The 21,482-nt window shown below is 44.6% G+C and overlaps 1 protein-coding gene across 1 annotated transcript; it reads left to right on the top strand.

Moving 5' to 3' along the window:
• Nucleotides 1–5,078: 5,078 nt before the first annotated feature.
• STMP1 (short transmembrane mitochondrial protein 1) lies at nucleotides 5,079–19,986 on the top strand. Its single transcript, XM_049775917.1, has 3 exons — nucleotides 5,079–5,167; nucleotides 17,609–17,662; nucleotides 19,086–19,986. The coding sequence occupies exons 1-3, from the start codon at nucleotides 5,153–5,155 to the stop codon at nucleotides 19,158–19,160; spliced, it is 144 nt and encodes a 47-aa protein (XP_049631874.1). The 5' UTR covers nucleotides 5,079–5,152; the 3' UTR covers nucleotides 19,161–19,986.
• The last annotated feature ends 1,496 nt before the right edge of the window (nucleotides 19,987–21,482 follow it).

A 21,482-nucleotide genomic window follows, 5' to 3' on the forward strand; every position in this document is an offset into this window, starting at 1 on the left:
CATAGACTTATTCTTTCAGACCTTTATCTAGAAAATAATGGGCATCATCAGGAAGCCACCAAATATGCATTTCACAGCTGTGGTTTTTCCCCAGTGTTGTTATTCTGAAAGTGAAAATGTAGTTTTTGGGGTCTGAACAATAGTACAGTGGTCAGGGCATTTTCCTTGCATGCGACTGACTCTGGTTCTATCCCCAACGTTCTGTAGAGTCTGCCAGGAGTGATTCCTGAATGCAGAGCCAGTAGTAACCTCTGATGATTGCCTATTATAATCCTAAAACAAAAGAATAAAATTTACAGGTCTTGTCTTGAGATTCTAACATTTTCCTCCTCTGTACCCACAGTAGCATTTTTATATTGCTGTGGTTACTGTAGGGTAGAGTGAATAGTAAAATACTAGCCAGGTACTCTGATAGAATGCTGTATACAGTACAATAAATAGTGTATTATAAAAATGTCTCTAGTCTAGCGACTGGAGTGATAGCACAGCCGTAGGGCATTTGCATTGCACGAGGCTAACCCAGGACAGACCAGAATTCAATCCCAGCATCCCATTTGGTCCACCACCATCCCCCCAGCCTGTCAGGAATGATTTCTGAGCACAGAGCCAGAAGTAACTCCTGAGCACTGATGGGTGTGGCCCCAAAACAAACAAACAAACAAACAAGTTTTTCTTTCTGTAGCCTAGAAAGAGACTGTCAGGGGTAGCATGTAATCTTAAGCAAAGCAAAGGGAAGAAAAGCGAGTTTTAGGGATTAAAAAAGTTTTGGTGGGGGCAGAGCAGTGGCGTAAGCAGTAGGGTGTTTGCCTTGCTGCGCACTAACCTAGGACAGTGCGGTTCAATACCCCGGTGTCCCATATGGTCGATCTCCCAAGCCAGGAGCTATTTCTGAGCACATAGCCAGGAGTGACCCCTGAGTGTCATCGGGTGTGGCCCCCCCCAAAAAAAAAACAAAACAAAAAGTTTTGGTGGGGTCTAGGAAATAGCTCAAAGGGACTAATATGTATGTGTCACATGTCAGAGCATGGAGTCAATCTGACACCAGACAGTCCATTTTGACAAATGTTAAAGGTCACTTTTGAGCCCTGAGCATAACTGTGTATGGTTCCAAAACTTAAAATATAAAGAATTTTATGAGGCTGGAGTGATAGCACAGTGGTAGGGCATTTTTGCCTTGCATGCAGCCAACCCAGGACAGACCTGGGCTCGATCCTCGGCATCCCATATGATCCCCAAGCCTGCCAGAAGCGATTTCTGAGCACAGAGTCAGTAGTAACCCTTGAGTGCCTCCGGGTGTAACCCCAAAACAAAATGTATTTAGCATTAAAAGGATAGTTCACTCTACACACTAGATGAATACACGATCTTAAAGTGGATTTTTTTACTTTTTGTTTTTGGATCACACCTGGCAGGCTAGGGGGACCATATGGAATGTCGGGAGTAATGCCTGAGCACTGCCATATGTGGCCCCCCCAAAACTAGCAAAATATCCTCTGTGCTCTGTTTATTTCTTCTGCCTCAGCATCCTCTGCTATTTCTGTTGTCAGTTTACCTTTTCAGAATATTGTATCCTTGGAATCAATTGAGCTCAGAAGCCTTCGTGATCAGCTCCTTTCTCTCATACACATTTAATGTTCTCCCTATCTTTTCTTGGCTAGATAGCTTTTTAATTTTATTTTAAGTACTACCGTACCTACCTTCAACTCACCTACTGAAGGACATCTTATTTGCGAACTTGGCAATGATGAATGAGGCTACAGGGTTATATGAAATAAAATCTCAACTCTTTTGGGTAAAGTGTCACAGAATGCAATTGCCAGTTTGTATGGAATAAGTATTTTCCCTTTGGGAATAACCACTGAACTCTCCCAGAGTGGCTGTTTTATTTTTGCATTCTCACCAGTAGCATGTAAGTTCCTGTTTCTCCACATTCTCATTAGCTTTTGTGTTTATCTGTGTTCTTAATTAGCATGTAGTTAACATTTTATTGGTCCTCTTATAACCCCTCATTGGCCCTCTCATAGCCCCTGGAGATATATGATGGGGACTATTTTATACAGGCTTATTTTGCCATCGATATCTTCAGTGAGGTGTCCATTAAAGTATTTCTTATCCATGTTTTGTGATGCTGTTTTTTTGTTTGTTTTTGAGAGTCATATCTTGCTTTTATACAATTTTAGAATGGATTGGCTCGTTGCATAGGGGTAAACTGGTTAGTGAAGGAAGAACTCAGGCCCCAGCTAGATTTCACAGATCTCGCCAGCTAGATAAATTTAAGGCCCGCATTTCATTTGGGTGTCTGCAGGTGGCCCATATTTCATTTGGGTGTCTTCAGGTTCCCAGATATAATTAGTCCCAGGTGCAATTAGGTTCCATAGTTTACTGCTGGTTTATTTAGCCAGGGGTCTCAAACTCGCAGCCCGTGGGCTGCCCTCTTCCAACATTTTGTGGCCCTGCCCTAGAGGAATCTTTTTTTGTTTTGTTTTGTTTTAGTTGTTTGGGTCACAGCCCCCAATGTTCAAGGCTTACTACTGACTTTGCACTCAAGGATCACCCCGACTTTGCCTCCTGCGGCCCCCAGGTAAATTGAGTTTGAGACCCCTGACTTAAACTATCTGGTATTTCTCAGAATGCCCCATGTCTAAAACATTTATTTTATGTCCCATGTCTAAAGCAAAGCAAGGTTACGGAAGCAAAATAGCAGTTAATTCTAAACTTATATTCTAATATTCCCTTCTAACAACACTTGATTAGGATAATTTGGGATAGTCAGATATCAGAGCCTTCCTGAATAAAGGAATCTCAGGTCAGATTAAGGCACGAAGGTCAAAGGAAAACATGAGTCTTAATGGAGCTATTTTGTAGAAGGATGTTTAAGGAATAGTCTGAAAGTAGCAGGTCTTCTGATGGTCTTTTTTATTTATATTTTTTTGGTTTGGGGGTCAGACCTGGTGGTGTTCAGGCTTACTCCTGGCTCTGCACTCTGAAGTCAGTTCTGTTGAATTTGAGGGACCATATGAGATACTGTGGATCAAACTCAGGTTGGTTGCATGCAAGACAAGTACCTTACCTGCTGAACTATCACTACAGTCCCTCTACGATTGGTCTTTTCTGTACCTGAACTTTGTTCGGGAGTGTGGGAGAAAGAGCCTTTGGAAAGACCATGTAGGAAAGCCAGGCTTCATGAGGCTTTAACTTTACATAATCAAAGGCATTTATTTTGTGGGTTTTTTTTGTTTGTTTTTGGATCACATCCGGCAGTGCTCAGGGGTCACTCCTGGCTCCACGCTCAGAAATTGCTCCTGGCAGGCTCAGGGGTCCATATTGGGATGCTGGGATTAGAACCACCTTCCTTCTGTATGAAAGGCAAACGCACTACCTCCGTGCTATCTCTCCGGCCCCAATCAAAGACATTTATTATGCAAGAAATATCAATCAGCATCTTCACAGATCATACTCGACATATGCTGGGCACTGGGGATGGAATTGGGAATCTAAATCCTTCATCTTGAAGCACACAGGTTTGCATCTTGCAACTCAAAGGTTGGTCTATAGACTTCTAGTAAAAGGACCACATGGGAGTTTAGTAGAAACTTAGAATGGGAGACCCCCCCAACTCACATACATCTGCTCAAAGTCTATTTTTCAGTATATTCCCCGGTAGTTTGACTGCCTATTCAAGGTTAGAAGGCATTAAAGTTTAGGAGTCAGTTTTGTTTTGTTTTACTATTTAAAAACATCTTAAATTTTTAAATTTGTTTGGGGCCACTCCCAGTGGTGCTCAGGGCTTCTCCTGGCTCTGTGCTTAGTAATCAATCATTCCTGGCTCTGTGCTCAAGGGCCGTTTATCTAGAGGCCATATAGGGTGTCAGGGATCCAACAGGGTCAGACAAATCCATGGTAAGTGCTTGACCCACTATACTATTTTAACTACCTAAACTTTGCCCAATCTAACAGCATTAGGTCCTCAACTCAGGTTACATAGCACACATCCGGGCACTTTGAAAAGTCTATTCCTAATGCTGTCTCATAACATATCAGGGGGCCACAAACTCCAGGGGTGATGTGCTTTTCTTGACCCTCTGTAAAAGGAACCCTTTGAGGTTGCATTGTCCTAAGCTGGGATGCATATCAGAATCAGTACTTTAGAGTGTTGGTATTAACATCTAGATTGATTCCAGATCTTAGGAATTATTTATTAAATTATAATATAATATATAGTATATTATAATATATTAAATTAAAATAATACTCATTAAATAAGAAATATAAATGTTATATAACATCACATTAAAATTATATTTATTAAACAATAAGTAATAATGATAAATAAATAAAATAATAAACAATGAATAGGGGCCGGCGAGGTGGTGCTAGAGGTAAGGTGTCTGCCTTGCAAGCGCTAGCCAAGGAAGGACCGCGGTTCGATCCCCCGGCGTCCCATATGGTCCCCCCACGCCAGGGGCAGTTTCTGAGCGCTTAGCTATGAGTAACCCCTGAGCATTAAACGGGTGTGGCCCAAAAAACCAAAATAAAATTAAATAAACAAAAAAGAAATAAAACAATGAATAAATTATTACATAATAAATAAAAATAATAAATAGTATATATTAATATATTAGATTAAATCATATTTATTGAATAAAATAAAAGTAAATAATGATAAACAAAATGAAAACAAATGATAAACAAAACAAAAAGTAATAAGTAAATGATAAATGAAATAAATGAATAAAATAATAATGAATAAATAAATAATAAATAAAAGGTCTCTTATAGTAAAAAAAAGTGTTAGTAACAATACAAACGTCTAAACCCTAGGCAGCTTCACAAAAACCTGGCCTTTGAGCACGGGCTGGGGATCCCAACTCTGAACCTTCCCAAACTGTGGCCCTTTTCTCCAGGCTCTGACTTTGTGGAGGATCAACCAGATTCAAAGCGCAGGTGCCGCTCCACTCCGCTCCGCTAGGAGGCGCAGGGGCGCTGCGCGTCGCTTCCGGCAAAGAGGGGCGTGACAGATAGGGCGGGGCGGGCGGGGCGTGACCCGGAAGTCAAAGCGCACTTCCGGCCGTGGCGCCGCGAGGGAGGGAGGCAGGTCGGGGCCGGCCCACAAACTGCTGCGCCTGTCGCTGCGCTCCTGCTCGCCGGCATCATGCTCCAGTTCCTGGTGAGTGGGGCTACGGAGGGGAGTCCGGGGGATCGGGGACTCGGGACTTCTGGTGTGTGTGCGTGTGTGTGTGTGTGTGCGTGCGTGCGTGGGGTGTGTCATTGCGGCCTTTGATGGGCTTCGCGGCGGGCCCTAAAATTGTCCCCCCAACCCCAGCCCTGCGGATTCGGGAGGGACCCCAAATCAGGGGCGAGACGCCGTCGGGCGACGGGCTCGCGGAGGAGGGCTGGCTGTTGATCGCGCGGCGGGGGTGGATCCATTGTTGCTACTTTGTCGCTCTTCTAGGGCTTTTGGGCGCGACCCCTTTGGCTGTTCCATGGTTTTGGGGTGCAGAGAGAGCTTGGAGATGATGGGGCGTTTGCCTCGCATGCAGAAAGACGGTGCTTCGAATCCCGGCATCCCTGTGATCCCTCGAGCCTGCCAGGAGTACCCCCCCCCCAAAAAAAAAAACCAAACAAACAATTTGCATTGTTGTGTGTGAGGGGTCTGGGAAAGGTTGGAGGGCTTTCTTCCACCTCTCCCCCACCCCAAACAAACCAAAGTTCCCCCCAGGGAAAGTTTGTTTCTTTAGAGCTGGTCGCTTTTCTGGCTCTGAACTGGTTCAGATTTTTGGGCTTCTGAGGCCTGAGAAGTCTTATGGACGTGGCCAGAGACCGATTGGGCCAAGTGGAGGTGGGGGTCCATATTTTTCAGCTAAGGGAGTTTCAGCAACAGAAGAAAAAAGGAACTAGCTGCATCTGGGACCCTTTTTTTTTTTTTGGCTACTGGCTTTAAACCAGGAGCACGAAGGAGATAGTCTTCATTCATTAACTGCCTTGGAAATAACCTTGGTTATTTATTTAGGTGCTGGAAATATTTCAAGTGCAAACAAACAGCCTCTGGGTCCTGGGTGGGGGTGTGGTGATGGGGAGAGCTCTCTGTAGGGGAGAGCTCTGTAAAGCAGAGCTCACCCTGCTGATTCGACTCCTTGATTTGAGTCCCTCTTTTGTCCCCAATAAATGAAATAAAAATAAAGTTCGCATCGCCTGTCGCACTGCTTTGTACAGTGAAGTTTATTTCGATTTGTCGTCATTTGGGGTTGTTAATAAGTAGGAAGGTGACCATTGGCCACTTGGAGATTCTTGCATTGCTAGCTGGACCCAGGATGCTCTGATCTCGCCCACTTGTTCTTTGCTATGATAAGATCACAGACAACCTTTTTGCTTTCTGCCCTTTGGGTCTGTGAAGTAATGTAGTTGAAGTACAGGATTCTCCCCGTGGCCAGCTTTTACTTTTTGGGGGGTGGTGGCTTCAGGTCACACTTGGAGGTGCTCAGGGATCACTCCTGGTTCTGTGCTCTGGGATCTCTCCTGATAGGGATCAAACCAGGCTCACTGTGTGCCACGAGAGCCCTCTACCCACTGTGCTCTCCGGCTCTTGCTCTTAAATCAGCTCGCTTTCAGATCTTTGGCTTTTGGACTGGGCTCTCACACTTTGCACATGACTCAAGGTGGGATTGAGGGAGCAGGGGAATGTCCCCTCTTGTGGACAGCCACTCTGATCTTTCCTGAGTGCTGGCTACTGCCCCTCCAGGCTCAGCCAGGTTCAGTCATGAGTGACTTCTATGAGTCTGCCTCATCAGGCTTCACCTCACCTCCTGCTCTCAGTCCCTCACACCTTTCCATTGTCCAGTGGTCCCGTGGCTCTCAAACACGGTGCCTCTGGACCACTTCCTTCCTCACCCACAACCTTTCCTCACACTTCTTTCTTTGTTCCCTGACTCTTTCACACTTGAAAAATCGACACAATCTCTGCGACACAATCTTTCCTTCCTCTGGAGCCTTCAGCCAGATGGACACTGTGGCCTGCTTTTGTAATCTTGCCTGAAGCAATGGTCTGCTTTGTGTCTTAGATTTACCTAGATCAACTCAGCAGTGGCAGTGCCTGCTTTTGTCGTGAAGAAAGCACACGTGAATTCATGAAGCAGAGTTAGATTGCTCTGGAAAGATAGCAAGAATGCCGGGCCTGGCCTGCGCCTCCCCGCTACCCCAAATCCTGGATCCATTTGTGAATGGTGAATGGTCTCCTAATGTCACCGAAGCTAGGAGGAGCAGACCGGAAGAATGAGAGTATCTCTGCCTAGGATGCTGTTAGCCCTAGCAAATCACAGCTCTGAGACCAAGTTCCATGTCCCAGTGTGTGAGTTTTGCCATCCAGGTTTGTGGAGAGTGGGTCTTGCATGCCACCCTTACACCAGCTGCTCCACAGTGGATGAGGATGTTCTGAGTTAGTTTCTCTGCGCACTGGCTTCTGCAGCAGTCACACCATAATTGAACATGGGACTGGTGAATATTTTGGCAATAGCAAAAGGTTTCTAAATGCACAGTAACCAAAAATGAACTTAAAGACAAGCTGTGGGGCCAGAGCGATAGCACAGTGGTAGGGCATTTACCTTGAACGCGGCCAACCTGGGACAGATCCAGGTTAGATTCCCGGCATCCCATATGGTTCCTGAGCCTGCCAGGAGTGACTTTTTTTGGGGGGGTCCACATCTGACAGTGTCAGGGATTACTCCTGGTTCTGTGTTCAGAAATCACTCCTGGCAGGCACAGGGGACTATATGTAATGCCTGGATTCGAACCAACTTCGGTCCTGGGTCGGCTGCTTGCAAGGCAAATGGCTTACCACTGTGATATCTCCGGCTCCCAGGAGTGACTTCTTTTTTTTTTTTTTTTTTTTTTGGTTTTTTGGGCCACACCCATTTGACGCTCAGGGGTTACTCCTGGCTATGTGCTCAGAAATCGCCCCTGGCTTGGGGGGACCATATGGGACGCCGGGGGATCGAACCGCGGTCCTTCCTTGGCTAGCGCTTGCAAGGCAGACACCTTACCTCCAGCGCCACCTACCCGGCCCCCCAGGAGTGACTTCTTAGTGCAGAGCCAGGAATAACTCCTGAGTACGGCCCCAAAACCAAAATAACTAAATAAAGACAGCCTTGTAAGGAACGTAGGTGTCTCTGGCAATACTCACCCTGTGTTGCTTTTCTTGGCAAAGGATTGGTTGGTGTAGGAAGAGTGAAGAACCTACACGTGTCCTCTCTGGAGCTTATTCCTCAGTCCCTGTCACAAGGTTGCCTCCTCAATATTAATGCACTCAATATAAATGCACTTTCAATCCACCTGGGACAGCTGCTTACATATTTTAAAGGCATTGTTTTCAGCAATTTCCTTTGGCTTCAAATTAATTTGGTTACTTTTCCTTCTGAATATTCTAGTTGTTTGGTTTGGTTATGGGCCCATAACAATTAGTGCTCAAGGGGTCACTACTGGAGGGTCTCTGGTGGCCTAAGATTGAACCTGGGTTGGGTGGGTGCAAGTTAGTAAGTTCCTTACTCATTTGTACTATTTCTCCAGTCCTGAATAATATAGGGCTATTTTTGTATTTTGTTGTTCTTTTAAGACATGTGTTTTGAAACATGGCAATTTCCCTGCTCAGCCATAGAGAGTGACTCCAATTCTATGAATGTTCTCTTGGTGTCCTTGGTTCTGTCTTCCCCAGCAGCTGCTGCAGTCACCAGCCAGGATGAATCAGTTACATGCTCCCAAGCTGCCAGGGGTTCTGGCACCTTTCAGAAAAAGTTATACCCACTTTTCTTGTTTGTTTTTGGTTTTGGGTCATACCCGGCAGCACTCGGGTTACTTCTGGCTCTGTGTTCAGAAATCGCTCCTTGTAGGCTCAGGGGAGACCATATGGGCTGCCGGGAATCTAACCACCGTCTGTCTTGGGTTGGCTGCATGCAAGACAAAACGCCCTACAGCTGTGCTATCTCTCCAGCCCAGTTGTACCCACTTTAACTTCATTTTCCTTTCCAACGCCCTTCTGACCACATCTCGTCTTTTTTGTTCTGTTTTGGGGCAATACTTGGTAATGCTCAGGATTACTCCTTGCTCTACACTCAGGAATCATTCCTGGCAGTATTCAGGGAACCATATGGGATGTCGGAGATTGAACCCTGGTCAGCTGCGTACAAGGCAAATACCCTACCATTGTGCCACTGCTCCGGCCCCTATTTCTAGGTTCTTTTTTTTTTTTATTTGTTTGGTTAGTTGGTTTTTGGATCACACCCAGTGGCACTCAGCGTTACTCCTGGTAGGCTCGGGGGACCGTATGGAATGCCAGGAATTGAACCACTGTTGGTCCTGGGTCTGCTGCATGCAAGGCAAACACTTTACCACTGTACTATCTCTCTGGCCCTATTTCTAGGTTCTATTTCTAGGTTGAGTGGCTCAGTTTTGAAATATTTTATATTATTGATGTAGAAAAATCCTGTTTTGGTTTTCCATCAGGTAGTCTTGCCCATTTTTATTTCCAATGGTTTTTGTGGTTAATTTGGAAGCGAGTCTGTTATTTGAGAACAGGCAAACCATTTCTGCCTGATGTGTCTTTTCTCAGAGTTACTGACTTTTGTAGAAATGCCCTTATTGAATTTACTGCCTCGGCTAAGAATTAAGTCTCCTCCTTCCCCTCCATCTTTTTCTTTGGCTTGATTTGGGGCCATAACTGGTGCTGCTCAAGGATTTTTTTCTGCTTGTAAGTCAGTACCAGCTCTTAGTGGTGTCAGAAGTTGAGCTCAGACCTACACACTAGCCTCTCTCTCTCTCTCTGTCTCTCTCTCTCTCTCTCTCTGTCTCTCTCTCTGTCTCTCTCTCTCTCTCTTTTAAGGAAACTTAATATAAACCTAGCTTACATGTAAAGTGCTTTACATGTGAAGGTAGTGGAAGAAATACAGGTCAAATCCTTGCAAGTTTTGGTTTTACTGTGCTGAATATGGGGTTTCAAACAAATGGCTGTTGCTCAAATTAACGGTAGTGAAACACATTTGATACTGTTCTATATGCTTGGCCTTATTTATTATTAAGGTGTTTGGTGGGGAGGAAGGACACACACAGCTGTGCCTGGGACTCTTGCAGCAGGGACTGGCAGTGTGGACCACCTCCTTGCTAAGCTGCAAGGAGCCTTTGGAGCCTTCTTTCTCTCCAGCCCTCCATCAAGAAGGGACTGTCCTCTGCCTTGGGAGAGAGAGGTCTTCTCCTTATTGCTGTGTAACAGACAGTAAAGTTGAGAAATAACATGATGAATTTTTCTTTCATTAAAGTCAGGTAATGTGTACTTTACTTTTTCTCAGTATGTAGCTTTTTTCCCATATCTTTATTTAAGCACCAACAAAACACCTAATAATAAAAGCTAATATAATCACTATTATATTATTAATAATATTATATAACTATTTAAATATAATTTATATAATTATAATAAAATATATACTATGTAGCTTTTATTGTTGAGTGTTTTGTTTTTGTTTTTCTTGTCACAACTGGTGGTGCTCAGGGCTTAAGCCTGGTTCTCTACTCAGGAATTACTACTTGCAAGGATTGAGCCTGGGTTGCTCACACAAGATAAGAGCCCTACAAGCCATAGTGGTATTATCTCTCTAGCCCCCAGCAGGAGTCTAAATACATTTTTTGGGGGGAGGGGCAGACCCATCTCTCAGGGGTTACTTGGAAATTACTCATGGTAGGCTCAGCTGACCATACGGGATGCTGAGTATCGAACCTGCTGCGTGCAAGGCAAATGTCCTACCCTCTCTGTTACTTCTCTGGCCACTGTAATACTTTTTTTTTTAAATACTGTATTTTCTGGCGTATAAGATAATTTTTTTTTTTTTTTTTTTTTTGGTTTTTGGGTCACACCCGGCGGTGCTCAGGGGGTAACTCCTGGCTGTCTGCTCAGAAATAGCTCCTGGCAGGCACGGGGGACCATATGGGACACCGGAATTTGAACCAACCACCTTTGGTCCTGGATTGGCTGCTTGCAAGGCAAACGCCGCTGTGCTATCTCTCCGGGCCCGTATAAGATAATTTTTGAAACGAAAAAAAGTCACCCGAAAATCGGGGGTCATCTTTTTTTTTTTTTTTTTTTTTTTTTGGTTTTTGGGCCACACCCGTCGTTGCTCAGGGGTTACTCCTGGCTGTCTGCTCAGAAATAGCTCCTGGCAGGCACGGGGGACCATATGGGACACCGGGATTCGAACCAACCACCTTTGGTCCTGGATCGGCTACTTGCAAGGCAAACGCCGCTGTGCTATCTCTCCGGGCCCAGGGGGGGTCATCTTATATGCCGAGTATATCCCGAAAAATGTTTTGATATGCCACTAAATGAAAATCATCTGGATATTGCCACAAAACAAATTTTCCAACTTGATCCTGCACCAACCACTGCCAGGCTGCTCGGATCGCCTCTCTAACTCAGCCAATCCAAGCAGGCTTTTTTTTTTTGTTTTTTTTTTTTTTTTTTTTTTTTTGGTTTTTGGGCCACACCCGGTAACGCTCAGGGGTTACTCCTGGCTATGCGCTCAGAAGTCGCTCCTGGCTTGGGGGACCATATGGGACGCCGGGGGATCGAACCGCGGTCCGTCTCCTAGGCTAGCGCAGGTAAGGCAGGCACCTTACCTCCAGCGCCACCGCCCGGCCCCCCAAGCAGGCTTTTTATGCATGCAAATTAGACAATGTTCTGGACCCGAATCTACACTGTCAAAAGCCTGCTCAGATTGGCTAGAGTCAGAGAGAAAGTCTAAAATTAGGGGGTCGTCTTATATAGCCGGTCATCTCCTACGCCGGAAAATACGGTAGTAATTCAGTGTTTTATTTGTTTTTTGTTTGTTTGTTTTGTTTTTTTGTTTTTTGTTTTTGGGCCACACCCGGCGGTGCTCAGGGGTTACTCCTGGCTGTCTGCTCAGAAATAGCTCCTGGCAGGCACGGGGGACCATATGGGACACCGGGATTCGAACCAACCACCTTTGGTCCTGGATCAGCTGATTGCAAGGCAACCGCCGCTGTACTATTTCTCCGGGCCCAATTCAGTGTTTTATATGTTGAGAAGCTTCCATACTGTTTGGCATGAAACTGAACCAGATGATAGCCCCATCAGCAGTGAATTTAGGCTTTCATTGTTCACAGCATCTCTGCCAGCACTGGGTATTTTAGACTTTTTAATATAGGCCAAGGTGATACCATACTTTTGATTGGCATTTCTCTATAACAGTCTTAGGCATCTCTTCTAATGCTGATTGCAGCTATACTTATTAGATAAAGTTTACTATTTTAAACCTTCATCAGTATGTATAACAGGCTCAGATTCTGTGTCCTCACTTCTGTCTGGGAGTGCTCAAATGTAATTTGGATGGGGCCGGAGAGATAGCACAGCATTAAGCTGTTGCGACTCAGGACCAAAGGCCTTTCATGCAGAAGGTCATTGGTTCGAATCCCAGCATCCCATATGGTCCCCCGAGCCTGCCAGGAGTTATTTCTGAGCAGAGAGCCTGGAGTAACCCCTGAGCGCTGCCGGGTGTGACCCAAAAATAAAAAAAAAATGTGATTTGATGATTCATAATCAGACTTTACTCTGTAGTGAGAAGTCACTCTGGGTTATGGCCGTTCCAGATTTAAGTCGAGCTATGCACAGAACCTTTGCTTGGTGAATGGGTCGAACAGCAAGTGATGAAGAAAGTCAGATTATTTGGATTGGCTCCAATATCTTGCTCTAGTCTATACCTTAACAGAGAGTGTAGGCCAGCCTGCTCACACAACCTTTGACTCTTCCTCTGTCCACTTTCTCCTTCCTGTCTCCCTTCCTCCTTCTCAGTCCCTCTTTCCCAGGCACAGTTTTCCAACTCCAACCCATTACCAGTGTCCCCAGGTTCCCTCCCACTGTTCGACATTGTCTCTCTCGCAAACTCATTCTTTGGGTTTAATCATTATAATTAGCATGATTTAATTACTATGATCATGTTTATAGTAAGTAGTGTTGGCTGTTACTTTTTTTTTTGTTTTGTTTTTGGGCCACACCCGTTTGACGCTCAGGGGTTACTCCTGGCTATGCGCTCAGAAATCGCCCCTGGCTTGGGGGGACCATATGGGATGCTGGGGGATCGAACTGCAGTCCATCCTACGCTAGCGCTTGCAAGGCAGACACCTTAACTCTAGCGCCACCTTCCCGGCCTCAGCTGGCTGTTACTGTTTTGATGCATAGTTATGTCACCTCCAAGAGTCTACCACCAGAGTCTAGGTAGGACTCCTATAAAACCACCAGCATGCCCCTCCCCCCTTCCCTGGCATTCTCATTTCTGCAATCCAGGCTATGCCCACTTCGGATGCCTTCCACGCCCTTGTCTTGTTACTCAACGTACCACAGATAAGTGAGAACATCTGGTCCTTCTCCCTCCAAATTTGCGTAAGAGGTCAGGCCGCCTTTCTTCAAAGATTCTCTTCTTTTAAGCCACTTAATGCAACAGCATCCTCCAACCCCTGCCTGTGGTTCCTCCTGCATCTGTTACTTCCAGTTCATAGTGAATACGCTTACATGTAGCTTTAATATTTTACTTAATATTGACTTAATATTTAATATTATTTAATAATACTTAATATTTACTTCTGTTATTTAATATTTTACTTAATCTGAAACTTTTATTTACCTAGGTTTAGCCTCCCCAACCCACTCCTTTATTATAACCATTTTCTTATATGTACCTGAGCAATAGTACAGCTGTTTGCCTGGCATGCAACTGACTGATCAGGCTCCATCCTTGGCATCCCATGTGGTCCCCCGGGCACTGCCAGGAGTAGGCCCGATTACCTCGGGGTGTAGCCCCAAAACAAAACAAGAATGGTCAGGAGTGTGTGTTATGTGTGTCTCAAGTATTTTTGTTGTTTTGCACCAGGACGGCAGCACTCGGGTTATTCCTGATACCGTGTTAAGGGATCATATGGGATAGTAAGGATGGAACCCAGGTTGGTTGCATGCAGGGTAGACACCCTCCCCACTCTACTGTCACTCTACCTCTTTGTCTCAAGTTGTAGAACAGATGCTTTGCCTAGGCCTGGCAAGCCCTGGGTTCCATCCCCAGGACTACGGAGCCACACTCCCACTCTCAGGGAATGGCCCTAAGAAACTGGGAGTGTTGTCCGTCCTCAGATCTTTAAATAGAACCCATTTGTATAATCGTCCCACAGATATAGTTAAAAATCAGATAATTTTTAACTTAATAGTTTAGGAATAACACTGTAATAATACACATTAAATTTTGCTGTAAAACAATCTCCACGGAAGTGTAGGGCAGGATCCTCTAATTTCTTCTTTTTTTTTGTTTTTGATTTTGGGGTTACTTCTGGCTCTGTGCTCAGAAATTGCTCCTGTCAGGCTTGAGGGTCCCTATGGAATACTGAGGATGGAACCCAGGTCCAACTCAGTCGACTGCCTGCAAGGCAGATGCCCCACTGCTGTGCTCTCTCTCTGGCCAATCCTCTGCAATTTCTATCATAAAATCCCCTGCTATTTCTGTTATAAAAAGTGTAGAGTTCACCCTGAAGTGCGGAAAATAAGAGAATGTGAGTTCCTCTTGGTTCCGACCTGCCGTGACTTCGCTATCAAGTGCCTTGTAGGAGTCCCGGCTGGGATGGAGTGAGGCTTGTGGAACTTGTGTGCTGACCCGGCCTTCTCCAGGGTTCTCCCTGTGGCCTCCCTTTCTGCTGGTTCATTCTCACATAGCTTTTCTTCATTTGCCCATGTGTTAAAGCTCTGGTGTTTTGCATTTACTGTTTCCGTGTGTCTGAAAGAGACTGCAGATCCCTCGTTCTTGCAGCTTGGAGAGGAGGTATTCCCCTTTTGCACTGTCTCTGTAGGAACCATGCAGTGGGTTGGGCCTCCCACGGTGACCATGTTCGGTGGGATGTGAACTGTGTGTCATGGCCTCTGCCACTTTGGAGGGAAACTTCAAGACCACACCTAGGAGAACAGCCTCCTCCTTGGCAGCATTTTGAGGTTCTGCCACACCCTCCTCCTCCTGTAACATGTGTTTGTCTGATTCATAAGACTCACGAGTCACTGTTTCTCAGTCAGATTTCTTTTGAGAGTTTTCATTTATATAGATTTAAAATAACTTGTCTACCAAAGCATGTTTGTTGACCCTTCCGTGAGTGACTTCTGTGTTTTGCTGAAGTTTTGTACTTTCCCCAACATTTCCTTTAATATGCACCTTTTCCCATATTTATTTTTACTATATCCCATTGGCAGGCCTGGCAGCATTCTGGAACTAGAACAGGATAGAACTTGTCTAGCGTACATTGGAATCTCTGATGTTTTAGAGAGCTGTGAATGTACCTCAGTGATCGAGTATAGGCTTCACTTGTTTTGGTATCCCGGTTTTATTTTCTCACACTGCCGTCAAGATAGAAAAGTAACTAGCTGCTTAATCAAGTAGACTTGTTCTTAAAATAGTCTTTTTAGGGGGCTGGAGAGATAGCATGAAAGTAGGGTGTTTGCATGTAGAAGGTCATTGGTTTGAATCCCAGCATTTCATATGCTACCTTGAGCCTGCCAGGAGCGATTTCTGAACATAGAGCCAGGAGTAACCCTTGAACACTGCCACATGTGACCCAAAAACCAAAAACCAAAAACAAAAAAAACAACTTTAATTTTTCATGTCTGATATCTGGTGAAGTTGCCAAAATGGATCCACATTAGATGTGCTGTGCTTTTTTTGAGGGGGGTGTGGAAAAGAGTGCAAACCCAATGGTGTTGAGTGCTTACTCCTGGCTCTGCTCAATGCTCACTCCCAAGGGCACTGTTTGTGCTGGGGATCAAACCTCAATTGGCCTTGTGCAAAGCAAGTACTATACCTTCTGTTCTATCACTCCAGCCCCATTCCATCCTTACTTTGAGCACACATGGAAATATGGCACCCTTGAAGAGTGGCTCTGGAAGGAATATCTGTGTGGTAGAGTAGTATACTCAAACCAGAGGTGTTTCAGAGGAGCTGCCTCTTGCTCAGACACCTGATGGAAGAGTGAACTGTCATTTACAAATCTGTGTTCATTATTTTTGCTGTTAGCGCTAACAATTACAGTCGAACTTTGTTTCCTTAAGCAAAGTCAGTGCTCTTCCTTGTTTGGAATGCTTCTTCTGTCAACTGGTTTCAGCCCATAGAGTGGAAACATAGTGATTTTGTTTCTTTTTATTTTAATAATATCTTTATTTAAACACCTTGATTACAAACATGATTGTGATTAGGTTTCAGTCATGCAAGGAACACCCCCTTTCACCAGTGCAACATTCCCACCACTAATGTCCCAAATCTCCCTCCACCCCACCCCCACCTGTACTCTAGACAGGCTTTCCAGTTCCCTCATTCATTCACATGATTATGGTAGTTCTCAGTGTAGTTATTTCTCTAAGTGCACTCACCACTCTTTGTGGTGAGCTTCATGAAGTGAGCTGGAAGTTCCAGCCCTTCTCTCTTTGTCTCTCAGGGATTTTGTTTCTTAATGCCATTGCACAGGGGGGTGGGGGGGACGGCGCACCACACTTGGTGCTCAGGGCTTACTCCTGTAAGGGCTCAGGGGACCATATTTGGTACAGGGGATGAACACAGGTGGCCATGTGCAAGGCAAGTACTCTACCTGCTTAGGCCCCATTTACATAACTTATATATTGGCCTGGGGTTGGGAAGGGCTCAGTATCTGAAATCACAACCAGGGCTCCCACATCATACAAGTAAGACAAGTGCCCTAACACGTTCCTGCCCTCACTGTCACTTAGGTAAAAACTATTTTTTTTTTTTTTTGGTTTTTGGTTTTTTGGACCACACCCGTTTGATGCTCAGGGGTTACTGCTGGCTAAGCACTCAGAAATTGCCCCTGGCTTGAGGGGACCATATGGGATGCTGGTGGATCGAACTGCGGTCCTTCCTTGGCTAGTGCTTGCAAGGCAGACACCTTAACCTCTAGCGCCACCTCGCTGGCCCCAGGTAAAAACTATTTAACAGCTGGTATGAATGGTCAGTAAATGACTTATGAATAGACACTAGATAGCTTCTAATGCTCTTAGTAATGTCCTGACAGCAGTACAATTTAAATTATGCTTTTGGTGTTTAAGACTTAAAAAGTTGGAACCTTAGTGAGGACCCAGCGGTATTGTTCTCTGGGATACATTTTCAGCTTGAAGATACGGCTTATCCTACCGTGCCTTACTGAATGAAGTACAATTCTATTTTCTTTTTAATGAAGCAAGATAGATTTTTTTGAATGACATTTACTTAGAAAGACTTGGGGAATGAGAAGGAAAGGAACACTTGTTCAGGAGAGAGCTTGGGCATTTCAGAGTTAACAATACAAGCAAGCAAAGATTGGTGTTCAAAGGAGAAATGGCCTTGAGAAGGCAAGCCTTTATATATTTGTGAGCATATGAGGAGGGCATTTCTCTGTTTAAGGAGGAGGGATAGGAACCTCAGGTTAAACATGTCCCTCAGTTGAATACTAGAGTCTTCTGACTTGAGATCCTTGGGAGAATATTGTCGTCTATGTGGTTTGGTTGGACACAAAAGTAACTCTGAATGTTCTATTGTTTCAGCTTGGCTTTACTTTGGGCAACGTGGTTGGAATGTTTCTGGCACAGAATTACGACGTAAGTGATCATTTACATGTCCTTCTTCCATGTATCTCATCTTTGTGAATTTAGTAAAGTATGGTGCCTTACAGTGTAAGTATGATCCATGCATACATCTGAGGGGAAAGTACTGAATTTTGTGACAAGCTTTTCTCTTAGAACCTAGAAATAGTACAGGGTAAGGCCTTGCTTATATGTCTCACATGCTGCCAACCCTGATTAGATTTGCCACACCAAATATGGTCCCCTGAGCACAGAGCCTCTGAGCACTGTGAATTGTGACACTTTCCCTCCACCGCCCCCCCCAAAAAAAAATGAGGGGAGGGAAAGAAAAGGGAAAAGGAAACCTTAATGTTGCTATTCTTTGGAAAAGAAAGGCTTACGTCTACTCTATCACATGGGGGAAATCCCATTGGTTTCCTACATCTTGAGCCTTTGCTGTATTTTGTTAGCCTAAAGTAATTTTTTTTGTTTTGTTTTTTGTTTTGGTTTTGGGTCACACCTGGCAGCGCTCAGGGGTTACTCCTGGCTCTGTGCTCAGAAATCACTCCTGGCAGGCTCCGGGGGACCATATGGGATACCGGGATTTGAACCACCATCCTTCTGCATGGAAGGGAAATGCCTTACCTCCATGCTATCTCTCCAACCCCTGCCTAGAGTAATACTAAATTTAATTTTGACAGTCTCTGGAACATCATGTGATAAATGAGGATTTATAATTGGACAATGTTTATAGCTTCCTCTTTCACTTCGAAGTAGTGGAATTGGTTGAGATTATACCATTGTATAGGACAGCAGAGTTATTAATTTCAAAAAAAAATTTTTTTGAGTCATACAGGGTAGTGTTCAGAGCTTATTCCTGGTGGGTCAGGAGACCATACAGTGTGGGTCGCTTGTAAGCAAATTCCCTACCCACTGTATATCTCTTCAGTCCCGCTTCACCAGGTTTTTATTTGAGGAAAGTAAAATTTACAAGAATTTGTAGGGGCCGGAGAGATAGTGCAGTGATAGGGCATTTGCCTTGCACAAGGCCAACCCTGGAAGGACTCCAGTTTGATTCCGGGCATCTCTATGGTCCCTGAGCCTGCAGGAGCGATTTCTGAGAACAGAGCCAGGAGTAATTCTTGAGCACTGCTGGATGTGGCCCAAAAACAAAAAGAAAAAGAATATGGGGCCAGAGAGATAGCATAGCGGTAGGGCGTTTGCCTTGCAAGCAGCTGACCCAGGACCAACAGTGGTTCATATCCTGGCATCCCATATGGTTCCCCGTGTCTGCCAGGAACGATTTCTGAGCCTAGAGCCAGGTGTAACCCCTGAGTGCTGCCGCTGGGTGTGGGCCAAGAACCAAAAAAAAGAAAGAAAGAATACTCTTGCAGAGAAATAAAAATGAAAGGCTTGAGAGGGCTTGAATGCAAACTCAAATCTTTTCTTCTTTTCAAAGATACCAAACCTGGCTAAAAAAATTGAAGACATTAAAAGGGAATTGGAAGATAAGAAGAAGCCCCCGAGGTCATGAGGCCCCTCCCAGCGCCATCTACTGGATCTGCTGACTCGGCTGCATTTGGGCCCCCTTTACGATTGAACCAAAAGCTTTGGTTTTAACCTCTCGTCTCCATGATTTTCTTCTTTGCTAAACCTTGCGTTGCCTTAGAGTGCAGCGGGGCCATACTTTCTGAACCTCCCTGACCTCTCCAGTGTCTTCACATCTTCCTGTCCTCCTCCCAGACAGCTGGGAGCCTCAGACTGGAAATTCTGGTGCTAGATTAGTGTGAACATGACCTTTAGTGCTCCCTTGTTCTTCGGAATTCTACCACCATTTTTTTTTCCAGAAGAGAAGATTGATGAGCTTCCTGTTGCTGATCAGATAGACGTAATGCTGATTCCAGGGTTTGGCAACTATTGTGGGTGTCTAAATGGGCCATACCAAATGAAGTCATTTTGATGTAACTACCATTGAAATGTAGAAGCCTTTTTGTGGTGGATTATCCATTTATATTGACAGGCAGTTTCTAATTGGCTTACTGGCAGTTCACCAGTAAGTCAATTGGCTATTTAGGAACTGGGGAATTAAAAAAATACATTTTAAAAAAACATGGTCTTTGTCCTCACTTACCCTGAGACTGTAGTATGCATGATTTTCCTTTTTGAACTTGATTTTGCTCTTTGCCTTCAAGAGAATCAGATTTGTAAAGGACAAAGAAAAAGTTTGTTTGCATTATATGATGATGATAATTATCTCTAAAAGAAGGTCTATGCTTTTATACATTTACATTAGAACTTTTCAATGGTTCTTATAAGAAAAATTTGGTCCTAATGTATAATAAAACTGGGTCTCAAGAAGTAGATCTGCTTTCTGCTACAATTTTTGCTTGTTTTTGTCTACAGCTAGAAATTACTCTTCAAGGGGGCTGGAGCAATAGTACAGTGGGTAAGTTACTTGACTTGTACAAGGACAACTGAGATTCGATCCCTGCATTCCTATGGTCTCCCGATGCTTGCAGGAGTTATTTCTGAGCACAGAGCAATAAAACTATAGTTTGTCTTATTTTGGGTCATAGCTAGTGGATCTCAGGGACTACTCCTGGCTCTGTACTCAGAAACCTCTCATGGTGGGCTTGGGGGAGTATATGGGATACCAAGGATCGAGCCCAGGTTGGCCACATGCAAGACAAAAAGCCCTCTCTGCTGTACTAGCGCTCTGGCCCCAAACTAGAGTTTGTCTTCCTAGCAGAGTCATTGTGGGCTGGCAGCTTTTTGCTGTTTTAACTGTTGCTTTCTCTGTCAACATGGGACGTGATCCCTGACAACTTGCTTATATGCTCTTCATTATAAAGTAGGCTGTGTGTGTGTATGTGTGTGTGTGTGTGCGCGCGCGCGCACGCACACACACACATAAGTACATACGTACAGCAACAGGTGGAGATGTCTTAGATATTTAGTCTCTGTAGACATGTTGGGATGAGTCTCATGGATTCAGGGCTGCCCTAGGGAGCGACAACTTGCTTATAGGCTCTTCACTGTAAAGCAGGCCTCCAGCAGATCAACTGTGGGTTCACTCACTCTGTCTTGGACATTGCTTTGGTCAGATAGTTTTGTGAATTCCAGTTCTTGGTGCAGTGAAAGGGGCTTAGGGAATTGTTAGTAGATTATCTTTTGTGGGGTGTGTTGAAATTCAGAGACATTCTTGCTCTTGGGGTGTTGTTAATTCATGGTGGCTTAGGGGTTGCAGTGATATTGATACTGGGAATTTTTGTTACTTGGATATATTGTAGGAATTTTACTTCAGATGAATGGAGGGATGAAAGAACCACAGCAAGACACCACCTTCTGGGGCTGGAGAAGCCTCAGCAATAGGGTGTTTGCCTTGCACACTGCTCACCTGGGACAGATGGTGGTTCGATCCTCGACAACCCATATGTTCCCCTGAGCCCCCAAGGATGATTTCTGAGTACAGAGCCAGGAGTAACCCCTGAGCTTCGCCGGGTGTGACCCAAAAAAACCAAAGCCAAAAAAAAAAAAAAATCCAAAAAAAAGGACAGCTATCTTCTTCCTCTTAAAGATGCTTGAGAACTGTTGATAGTGATTTGTTTTGTTTTGTTTTGGGGTCACACCAGTAGTACTCAGAGGTTACTCCTGGTTCTTCACTCAGGTCATTCCTGAGGACCATATGGGATACTGGAAATTGAGTCCTGGTTGGACACATACAAGGCAAAGGCACTACCTGCTGTAGTATCATCGCTCTGGTCTGCCTACTAAGGTGATTGAAAAAAAAATCTTTTGTCATACCTGCCCACTCAGGGTTACTCAAAGATATTACTAAAAGTTACGTATGGAGGAA

The sequence above is a fragment of the Suncus etruscus genome, chromosome 1 (assembly GCF_024139225.1).
Source record: "Suncus etruscus isolate mSunEtr1 chromosome 1, mSunEtr1.pri.cur, whole genome shotgun sequence".
Taxonomy (NCBI): Eukaryota; Metazoa; Chordata; class Mammalia; order Eulipotyphla; family Soricidae; genus Suncus; species Suncus etruscus.

Excerpts from the sequence above, each read along its gene's own strand:
- STMP1 (XM_049775917.1), top strand. Across the intron at positions 17,663-19,085 it reads TTCTGGCACAGAATTACGAC|ATACCAAACCTGGCTAAAAA; the intron begins GTAAGTGATCAT and ends TTCTTTTCAAAG.